The sequence below is a fragment of the Leucoraja erinacea genome, chromosome 6 (assembly GCF_028641065.1).
Source record: "Leucoraja erinacea ecotype New England chromosome 6, Leri_hhj_1, whole genome shotgun sequence".
Classification (NCBI taxonomy): Eukaryota; Metazoa; Chordata; class Chondrichthyes; order Rajiformes; family Rajidae; genus Leucoraja; species Leucoraja erinaceus.
Window position 1 is genome coordinate 23254996 of NC_073382.1, and position 11882 is coordinate 23266877.

Here is an 11882-nt window from a genome sequence, read left to right on the forward strand (position 1 = left end):
AGGGGTCTGAATACTTTCTGAATGCACTGTACATTGTCAACACAAACAGCACAGAAGGGTTAATGACACTCAAAAGTTCATTGTCGGGAGCAAGTCATTAACTTAGCAATAATATTCCCCACCCAAAAAAGGTATCCGTATCGTTTTAGTTATTAAACCTACAGCATTTACAAAATGGCTGCCTTTTATGCTTTTGTAGAAGATCTACACAGCGTTCAGGGGCAGCACAGTAGGGCAGCGGTAAAGCTGCTGCCTCACAGCGCCAGAGACCTGGGTTCGATCCTGACCCTGGGTGCTGTCTGTGGGAAGTTTGTACATTCCCCCTTTGACGGCAGAGGTTTCCTCTGGGTGCTCCGGTTTCCTCTCACATGCCAAAGATGTGCAGGTGTGTAGGTTAATTGGCCTCTATAATTTTTCTCTGTGTCGGATACAGAACAAATGTGTGGGTGATCGATGATCAGCATAGACTCAGTGAGCTGAAGGGCCTGTTTCCACCCTGTATCTCTAAACTCTAATCTCAACACCTGGAGAAAAGGTGGTAATAACACAGACATGATGGAGGATCAACCTCTCCTGCCTCTCCCTTTTTCGCATGGCAGGACTGGAGACTAATGGTGGAAACCCTCAGCAGGTCAGACAGCATCCATGGAAAGAGAAACAGAATTAACATTTAGGTTGAAGATTCTTTGACATCACAGTTTCGACCTGAAACGTCAAATATTTTTTCGCTATCCGCAGCTGTTATCTAATCTGCTGAGGTTTTGTGGCATTTCTGTTTATTTTGTATTTCCCCGGCATCTGCAGTTTCCTTTTGATTTTTCAAACATTAATGCTTGCTCTTCTACTCGGCCTGATGGCAAACTTTTGTTATCAATCAGGTTAGCTAAATTGTGGAGCTGATTATTTGGGGTTTTTTTTCATTTATTTCTGCAGGCCCCTCAGTCCTAACTGATGCAGTTATACGCATGACCTTTCAAATGCTGGGCAAATGTAGATATTAGAAAGTGCTGACAAGTAACATGGTGAACAGCAGAAAAAAATGAGTGTTTTCAGCATTTTGATGACAAAACTATCAAAACCATTGTCAAGTTAACGTGAATCAGCAGCAAGTACATTCTACATTAACCTAATTATGAAGAGCTTCACATTCTGCTTCTATACCTTGAGTATTCTCAAACTCCAGCCCCAGCAATGATTTCCAGCAGCTGTAGCATTGGTATTAATAATTAATCATTCTCCAAATGCTTTTTTACTGTTCGTCAAGATAATCTTTTACTATAAAAATACTTGTAAAGTTAGTGTTCTGTATTAATCCTTGCAGCAATTTAGTGGTCACTGCATGGAATTCCCAGAACATGGTGAACTAACGACATTGAAAAATATCATTTGTTTAATAAATCATGATATCCTTCTAATGCTCAAGAGGTTTGTTTCCTTTTCAGTCAGTTAAAAAAAGAAAAGGCAGCTTTACTTCGCCTGAAGAACCAAATGGCAGCAGATCTAGAGAGACTCTTGAATCAGCGGGAGGTAATATTTCTTTATTACTGCTTAAAATGTTGGCTATGCAGTCACGTTGAAGATTTAAAACATAATAATAATCTCTCCACCTCCTTTAAACATACAACATTTGAATCAAAGGCAAAAGCTACCCAGACTAAAAAGGCTTCCAACACTAAAATGGTGTCATAACTTGGTCTGGTCACCAGTTTCCACAGCCTTTTGATTTACAAATATTTAATCACAATATGTAAATGGTTACAGTACATGACTTCATTTGGAATGGAGGGGAAACTGCATTCATGTTTCCTGACAAAGTAAGGGAACAGTGGAGCTGCCGTAGGAAATTATTTTAGACAATAGGTGCGGAAGTAGGCCATTCAGCCCTTCGAGCCAGCACCGCCATTCAATGTGATCATGGCTGATCATCCACAATCAGTATTATTACTTATTTTATTATTATTTTATTATTTATTATTATTTTATTACTACAATACTGACACTTCCTCAAAAAAATTCTCAATGCACTTCCAGGAAAATAAAAGGTTACATGCATAGGAACAGTTTTGTCAAATGTTTAATTAAGTACATTGGTTTGCAAGCTGTTTAAATCACAGAAATATCACCTCTTGAGTAAATGAGTCTAGCAGGGTTTATCTTAGAAATTACTCTGGAATGTCAGTCTAGATTTTTATGCTCAAGTCACTGCAATGTGATTGAAACCACAACCCCTTAACTCATAGTGAGAGTGCCACCAACTAAGCCACAACCAACTGTGAATATGTTGCAATAAAATCAGCCTATGAAATTAAAAAAATTACATTTATTACTAATACACATAATGGAGTTGGATCAGCTGATACATGAAAATTCTTAATTTTTCATTTCTGGATTTCACTTCAGCGTGAAATCTGAGCCTGAGCCATCAAAAGTCTCATGAAATATTTGAATTACTTTGCGGTCATTACTATCTGAAAAAGATTCAGCCAAAGGTCAGGACCAAACTGTTTTTTTCCCAAAATGGACGCTCACTATTTTGAAGGGGGAATAGGTGCCATTCAGCATATTGTTGCACAGAAAAGATATTAATTTAAAATACAGATGCATGGACAAATGAAATCAGTTGTAGGAAATTGATGGGGGCAACCAGTTTGTGTAATTTAAAGATGTTAGCAGAGGTTCTAGCCCAGCCTCTCCAGATATCTGTGTAATGTACAGATAATGAGATTCAGCTGGCATGAAATTTGGCAGAAAACACACAGGGCATAATAGGAATATTTGGCAACTTGATCTTTTTTCCTATTTTTACCTTAACCCATCAAACTGTTCTGTGCTTAGACCATAAATCTTTTCAAGCCGTTTTAAATAATGTTACTTTGATCGTTGGTTTATTTAGTGTGTGAAAATGCATGGTTTATATCGCAACATAATTACTTTTACACATAAAACTTCCCCAATGTATTTCTTTTCAGTACTTTTGCATGCTGATCTGATCATCATCATGATCAACTATAGCTGTGGTTCTTAACCTTTTTGGCCCCACGACCCCATCAGACATTCTTGGTCAGTACCTTGACCCCCAAAACAAAAATTGAAAAAAAAACAGCCCGATTTATTAAAACATGTCTGCCAATACTCAGTCAATGGGATGGCTGAAATTGCTTTGCAGCCATCAGGTGATCAAAACAAGGACAAATGTTCGACAGGCAGCACCTCATGTCACCGTTGATCACAAGCCTATTGCTTGCCTTCATTTTCAGAGTTACCATGGTTGAGAATCCAGCCTCACAGCGATAGGTTGAGGAGGCCTGGACCAATAGGGTCAGAGCTCTGTTCGAAAGAACAGGGCAGTCCTTCACTTTCAGCCAAAATGTGGTGAGCTCTTGGTCCATGAAGTCACTCTTGAGCTGCGCATCTTCACAAATTCGGTAAAATTCAACCTTCGCAGCCACGACAGTATTGCTGATAGCGCCGTCTTCAACGGAAAAGGGTCGGATGATCCACTCATCACGAGAGCGGCCGTCCAGTCCAGGGAAGTAACGTTCGATGGCTTCGCTAATTGCCAGAAGGTGGGTTGAGATCTCCTCATAGAAGTGGCATTCAGCATCTGGCGTAGCATCCAGGAGAGTCGTCATCGCAGGGAAGATAGTCGTGTCACCGTCCTGAACTCGTCTCTGGTAAAGCTGAATCTTCCTCCTGAATGCTGCCACTTTGTCACAAGCCCTACGTAGCATTGGGAGCTTTCCTTGAAATGGCAGGTTCAAAGAATTCACCTCGGCACAAAAGTAAGCCAATTAACCAACCTTCATCACGAACAGTTCATCCTGCATCTTTTCATGATGCTGATTCACCTTCTCGGTACACCCTCTCTCCAAGAACAGCGCTATTTCCACTCGGAGTTGAATCACACAATTGAGAACTTTACCACGCGAAAGCCAACGCACCACTGTGTGGAATATCAGAACAGTGAAATCGGCGGCCATTACTTCACACATTGCTCTGATGTTTCTTGAGTTTGTTGCCCTCCCACGGATGTGGTTCATAATCTTCACCACATCTAAAAACACTCCTGGAAGACCAGGGTGGAGAGTCTTCATCGCTAAAGCAATGCAATGTATCATGCAGTGGGTAAAGGAGGCATGGGGAGCGACATCCTTCACAAAGTTTTTGAGGCTGGATTTGCATCCGACGATGGAAGGTTCCCCATCTGTACAAACCCTGACAAGTTGTTCCCAGTCAAGCTCATGTTTGATGAGGGCTTCCAGCATTCTGAACACGTTTTCTCCCCAAGTGGTAGTGGCCAATGGCTCAGAGAACAGGTACTCCTCCTTCATGGCTTCTCCATCGAGGTAACGAACGTAGACTAGCGGTTGGGAACATGAGGCAACATCTCTGGATTTGTCCAGTTGCAGTGAATGCACTGGACTGCTCTTCACAGCGCTCAGTACTTGCAGCAGAATATCATTACTCATATACGACATTCGACTTTTGACTGTCATTCGAAAGAGAAATCTGCTTGAACTTGTTTGACTGCTGTTCCCCCAGCACCAACTTCGCTGTTTCGAGAAGGCGTGGCTTGATAAGCTCTTCACCGATAGTCTGAGGTTTCTTAGTCTGCTTCATTTTGACGAGCGCAGTGACCCGTCGAATCGATGTGGGAACCCTTGAGTGTGGCTTCTTTTTGTTTTTCCACGCCCTTCCCCATCAGGTCGCTGTAACAAGACTCCAAATGGATCTTCAATTTGCTGGGCTTCATGCACTCGTGGCTCAAAACCTTGGCACAGATAACACATTGCCAATGGATTTTTGAACAATGCTTGTGAAGCCAAACTTGAGAAATGCTTCACCATACGTGCGCTTCTTGGCAGACATGGTTCGCAATGCACACAGTTCGTGTGCGTAGACGTACACAGATACGCAAACAAAATACTGTGTGTGGTATGTACCTTTGTTAGGTTCCTAAAAATGGGCTAAACAAATTGATATGTTATTTATAACCCCTTCATGACCCATGGAAAAACCCCAAACGACCCCCAGGTTAAGAACCAGTGAACTACAGAAACATAGTAAAATAGGTGCCCTTCAATCTATTCAATATGATCATGGCTGATCATCTAAAATCAGTACCCCATTCCTGCTTTTCCCCCTATACCCCTTGATTCCTTTAGCCTAAGAGCTAAACTAACTCTCTCTTGAAAACATCCAGTGAATGGGCCTCTACTGCCTTCTGCGGCGGAGAATTCCCCAGATTCACAAATCTCTGGGTGAAGAAGTTTTTCCTCATCTCAGTCTTAAATTGCCTACTTTCTTAAACTGTGACCTCTGGTTCTGGACTACCCCAACATCGGGAAAATTTTTCCTGCTAAACTCTTGTGTGGGACCTCATCAAAGGTTGAAAGTCCAGGTACTCCACAACCACTGGCTCTACTTGTTGCATCCTCAATTGAATATTGATTCTACTTGTTACATCCTCAAACTATTCCAGAATATTAATCAAGCATGATTTCCCCTTCATAAATCGATGCTGTCTTTTTTCTCTCTCCCTTCTTTCTTCAAAAATGGGGTTACATTGGCTACCCCCCCAGTACACAGGAACTGATCCAGAGTCGAGAGAATATTGGAAAATAATCACCAATGCATCCACAATTTCTGGGGCCACCTTGAGTACTCTGGGATGCAGACCATTAGGCCCTGGGAATTTATCTGCCTTCAGTCCCAACAGTTTACCTAACACCATTTCCTGACTAATGTGGATTTCCTTCAGTTCCTCCCTCCCACTAGATCCTCGGTCCCCTAGTATTTCTGGGAGATTGTTTGTGTCTTCCGAAGTGAAGACAGAACCCAAAGTACTCATTTAACTGTTCTGCCATTTCTTTGTTTCCCATTATAAATGCACCTGTCTCTGATTGTAAGGGACCTACATTTGGCTTCACTAATCTTTTTCTTTTTACATATCTAAAAAAGCTTTTAAAGTCATTTTTTTATATTCCCTACAAGTTTTTTTCCATGCTCTTTCCCCCCCCCCCCCTCTTAATTAACCCCTTTGTTGAGTTCTAAATTTTTCCCAGTCTTCCGGTTTGCTGCTTCCACTGGCCAATTTATATGCCTTTTCCTTGGATTTCACACTATCCTTGATTTCCCTCGTTAGCCAGAGAAATCAAGCCTTCCCCTTTTTATTTTTTTGCCAGATAGGGATGAACAATTTTTGGAGTTCATCCATGCGGTCTTTAAATCTTTCTATCTTTAAATCAACTATCTTGCTTTCCAGAACAGCTGCTCTCCACTGACAGCTTTTTATATACCAGTCACTAAATGCCTGGTCACTTAACCAGACCACAGCACTAAATGACCAATTCCTACTTGTCTATTTTAAGCTTAATACTTAAATTTGAGTGATTTTTATGATGGATGTTTTTCATATAGAAATTATTCTTTTTTTTTTATAACTTTAAGAAAACTTATTTTACTGTTATTTGTTATTAATTAACATATGATGCCCCACAGTCAAAGATATAACCATATTCCCTCTAACAAAAAGTACTCCAAATGCTTTTGAGTAAAACTAAGTATTATCTCGCTTTTTCAAAGTAAAGTTGGATTTTTTTAAATAACGTTAACCCTTTAATTTCCTCCTGGAGGGTATCCAATTCTCAGGAGAGAAATGGCAAGAGAGTCTATTTTGTCAGCTGCCTGTACATTTTGCAAATATGAATGGAAATTAGAGGGAACAAGACTGTTCTCAATTTTGGGTGTAATTTCTTTATCTGAGAGAGCTTCGAACCACATATTCATGTCATCAATTCTGGCAAGGTCTTCTTCCACCTCTATTGCAACACCCGAACCACCCTCATTCAAACATTCTGCTGCTAAAGCATTCACCAATGTGTTTGTTCCCTTTCGAATTAACTAATACAATACATTCTTGGCTGTATACCCTTCCCAATACTATGAGCTTGAGGTCATACTAATTATGCTCCCAGCCTCCTAACTTGTAATATGTCTCATTCACTATTCACTAGTACTTGCTGATCTACACTGGCTGCTGATTAATCAGTGTGTCTTTTTTTTATCATTTGTAATCTCTTATTTTCAAATCACACGATCTTATCCCTTCCTATCTCCAACCTGATACACCTCTATAATCCTCCGATAAATGTCCTCTTCTATTTCTGACTATTAATGTGGTACTGAGTGTGGATGATCAGCCATCTACACAGTGAATGGCGGTGCTGGCTTGAAGGGCCAAATGGTCTTCTCCCGCACCTATTGTCTATTGTCTTGTTTAGAAACGTACAAAATTCTTAAGGGTTTGAACAGGCTAGATGCAGGAAGATTGTTCCCGATGTTGGGGAAGTCCAGAACAAGGGGTCACAGTTTAGAATAAGGGGGAAATCTTTTAGGACCGAGATGAGAAAAACATTTTTCACACAAAGAGTGGTGAATCTCTGGAATTCTCTGCCACAGAAGGTAGTTGAGGCTAGTTCATTGGCTATATTTAAGAGGGAGTTAGATGTGGCCCTTGTGGCTAAAGGGATTAGGGGGTATGGAGAGAAGGCAGGTACAGGATACTGAGTTGGATGATCAGCCATGATCATATTGAATGGCGGTGCAGGCTCTAAGGGCCGAATGGCCTACTCCTGCACCTAATTTCTATGTTTCTTTTTCTGCTTATTGCCAAATATAATTGATCCACCTCTGGCAGTCATGTCATTTGTTGCCAAGTTCTTTGACTGTCTCTTCCTTCTTTAAGATTATTTAGTTTCTGTGGTAATATCACTCTAAATTATTTGGTTATATATAGTGTGTCTTATTTAGTAATATTCTTGTACAGCTCTTTGAATGATTTTCATTAGAGTGAATATACAAGTAAGATTAGGGAAAGTTGTTAGATATCACTGGAATTGGGTAATTCTGACCACATGCATTGTCATCTTGGCTCTTGGACATGGCTGCAGGAATTCCTTGGGGATTGGGGAAATATCTATTTCTCAGTAAATTTTAAAAATTGGTAACTTCATTTTGTTCATTTGTTGATAAAGGCCCCAAAACATTCAATCTTTCTATCTGATATCAGTTAATAAAAAATCCAAGGTCTATTTGTTCATTTAATTGCGGAGGCAAAGTGCAGATATTATTTAGCTGTAACTGGTATAAAACCTCATAGACAGCAGAACCCTTTGTTACCTTACCTGTTTACAACTCATTTTACTATCAAATCCTGTTTTATTTTGTAGGAATTGGCAGTAATGAAACAAGTTCTGATAACTTTGCGCAACAAGCAGAGTAATGGTGGTTTGCCAAGTTCTCAGCATGAAGGCAAAGTCATTCCTGTTGCCTCAACGTCTAAATTGTCTCGCGGCATTCCCCCAGAAGAGGAAGAAAACATCTACAAACCAAAACCAACAGTTTTTGTAAGTTGTCGTTGTCAGAAACAAATACTTACGATTAAGACTAGCCTAAATATTCAGTTATGCTGGAGAAGCGTGAAATGTAGGAAGACATCTGTTCAAATTAATTCTGACATCCAGTCATCATGCCCATATTTACAACAAATCATTTCATCAAACCATGCCCTTATCAAACAAAAAAGTACTGATCTAAATCTTGAAAATGTTAATAACAATCTTTCGAGTTCCAACTTTCCTGCAGTACCAGTGAGTAACTTGTAATCAAATTCTGAGATCATTTGTCTTGGCTTAATTTAGAGTCAGATTATATACTTCGGAATCAAACATTTTTCTTGGGGGGATTTTTTTGCTTCATAGAGGTTTTCAATGGGGCTTTGTATTTTTCATAAAGGAATACGTGAGAAATGGAAATAAATCTAACGGTGCAGTGAATGTTTGCTTCTTTATTAAGGACATATTAGCCCTAACTAGAAGCTATTATCACTGAGCGTTATCATTATGGAGTCAGTTTCCAACCTTGCCATGCCTTCGAGTTACGTGTGATGTATTTCAGACACTGTCTCCGTAAGAAATTATTGTGCTGCTTCAGACGTTACACAGCCGCTCATAAAGGCTAATAGGATGTCGCCAGACCCACAATTAGAGCACATGAAATAAGTCACATGCCACATGATACAATTTCACATAATTGAGCGTTTTCTTAAACTCTCAACACAAAATGAAATATGTACAAATGTGTTCATTTTAACATCAGTCTCTGTTTAATTTGTTGATCATTGACCATTAGTTATATCTTTTAAGGGTGTCAGTAATATTTCCGCCTTTAAATAAAGTGTGTGCAAAACACAATTAATATTACACAATTAAGAATAAACAGATTTATTTTATAATAATATTTATTTATATAGCACTTTTAAACAAAATCACTTTGAACCAAAGTGCTTTACAGAGATTGATCAAATTAATTGAATAGATTAAATGTCAATAAATCCATACAAAATAAAAAAGAAAAAGAAAAAAAAAAGACACAGAACAGTACACTATAGAAATCAACAAGAAACATCCCCCCACAGCAGAATTCACTGTGAGGGAAGGCACTAAAAATATTTATTTTAGTAGTTAAAGGATCTGATGATATTCTCTTAACAGGCAGAATATATTTTTGAGCAGTTCCATTCATATTTTGCAGGAATCTCAAGATACTGCACAGAATTTCAGAGTCAAGTAGACTCAAATAATTGAGAAGAACTCTGATGGAAAATATAACTGATCCTGGTTCCTAGATAGCAATGTATTGGTTTACTAGCAGTATCAAGGTAGTTTAATTGAAGGTACCAATCTGACATACAAATCAAAAGCAAAACACTGTGAATAGTGGCAATCTCACATTAGAACAGAAAATGTTGGAAATACTCAGCAGATGGACAATATCAACAAAAACAGTTATGAATTCAGGCAGAATGACTTTTCCATAGGAAAAAGTTTTCATTTTACTCCAGCCAATCTTTATTATGAAGATATTAATGAAGGCATCGAATAAGTGACGTGTCTTATTAGAACTACTTGCTTCTTAGAATTCATGTGTACATATGGTTTAACCTGAAGATTACTTATGTATCTTTAGTCCACATATTAGTCAAAGGGTATGAGCTTAGCTATGAAGCCACCATTTCCTGTCCATCTCTAAGGCCCTACCTAGACTTTATGGAGATGGCTATTTCCATAGCTTTGTGGCCCGAGATGTCAGTGCTCCAATCCAATTGCTATTCCCTTCTCCCACTCCCCATTGAGGAGCAACAACTGACAGATGAAGAAGAGCAGCAGTTGTTTCACTGCAAGAGACACAGGCCAGACCAAGTAAAGACGGCATATTTCCTTTGGGTATTTTTTCAACATCCTTATAGAATATTTGTCATATGGCTGATTGTTGGTATTCCAAATTAGAGTAATGGAGCTGTACAGCGAGAAAACTGGCTCTTCAGCCCAACTCATCCATGCTGATCACGCACCCAAGCTTGCCCATTTGCCTCCAAATATTTCCTATTCATATACCTGTTCATGTATCTTTCAAATGAAATAATTGTATCTGCCTCTACCACTTCCTCTGGCAGCTCATTCCATGTATACACCACCCACAGTGGGAAAATATCGCCCCTCAGTTCTCTTTTAAATCTTTTATCTCTGACTTTAAATGAGTGCCCTCTAGTTTTAGACTCGCCTATCCTGGAGAAAGGGCAGTGGCCATTCATCTCCTCAGTTTAGTGGTATCCTCTTTCCTAGTACTCTTCAAAATCCTTCCACAGTACTCCAAATGTAGTTTTACTAATGCCTTCTAAAGTTGTAACATGATGTTCCAAATACTCAGTATCCTCACCAAAAAAATATAGGCTTGCCAAAAGCCTTCTTCACCACCCCTGTTTACGCATGTCTCTGTTTTCAAATTTAGACCTGCATCTCTAGGTTTCCCTCTTCTGTTAACATTTATATAATTTAATATGATATAATACAATGTGATCCTTAAAAACAAATTTGGGGACTCCTTGATAATTGGTTGATTCCATTTTGTACTTGGGGATCACTTTATAGGAAATGGCTTTTTCTACTGTTCCTTTTTAAAATATATATTTTTACCTTGCAGACAAACAGAGAATGTCCAGCCTGGTACACAAAGCTGAAGCAGAAGAGTACCTGATCTTTTCATGTACTGTTTAAAGAATTAAAGAATGTACACTTCATTATCGTACTGATTTTCTGTGGCACAACTTGAGTTTTTCAATTTGATTGCTATGAATCTAATTATGTGTTATTTTTGAACCACTCAAAGCACATTTACAGTAAATGGTCACGTTAACCTGCATTTATGGTATAAATGCATTCTGTATCTGGCGTGAAGGCCTGCTTGAAACCAGAGAGAAGTAAATTGAATGTGGTCTACAATTTCATTTCGCTTCCCAGCTGGTTCAAGCCAGTAACACCCAATTTACACAGCAAGTTTAGCACTGAGGTCTAAATCATTTTGTACTAATGCTATATTTTGTAACGTTCAAGACAAATTATCAAAAATGATTGCAGTAATTTTATTGAAATGGATAACCAAGTTATATTTTGTGATCTTGCACCATATAAGTTTGAAAACAAAATGATGATTTTTTTAAAATAATTTATAATAAATTATTTTACATGTGTGCAGTGCTTTACCAACTAATTTATCTGTGGAGAAATACAGTTAGCATCTCATTGAAATTTAAAGGTATTCTCATCTGTAACAGCTGTGCAGGAGTTCAGTGTTTTACTGGGTGTTCGAAGTTGCATATCATATGTGTGAATTATATTGTACATAGCAGTGTTTAATTTATTAGAGACTTCACATTAAAATTTCATATTTTTAAATTCAAGCTATCTGCCCGTTTCCTCTTTCAGTTAAATAGTTTGTCTCTTTGCTATCAGTTGCTCTAAACACTTTGCTTACTTCAATGC

General features: G+C 38.7%; 1 protein-coding gene across 3 annotated transcripts in view; it reads left to right on the forward strand.

Annotated features, from left to right (window-relative positions):
• pibf1 (progesterone immunomodulatory binding factor 1) overlaps positions 1-11138 on the forward strand; it is a 105266-nt gene extending 94128 nt beyond the window's left edge. For all 3 annotated transcript variants that reach the window (XM_055636713.1, XM_055636714.1, XM_055636715.1), the window contains 3 exons: positions 1443-1527; positions 8232-8408; positions 11044-11138. In XM_055636713.1, the coding sequence (XP_055492688.1) occupies positions 1443-1527; positions 8232-8408; positions 11044-11097 (316 nt within the window). In that variant the 3' untranslated portion in view covers positions 11098-11138. The remainder of the gene's footprint in view (positions 1-1442; positions 1528-8231; positions 8409-11043) is intronic.
• The last annotated feature ends 744 nt before the right edge of the window (positions 11139-11882 follow it).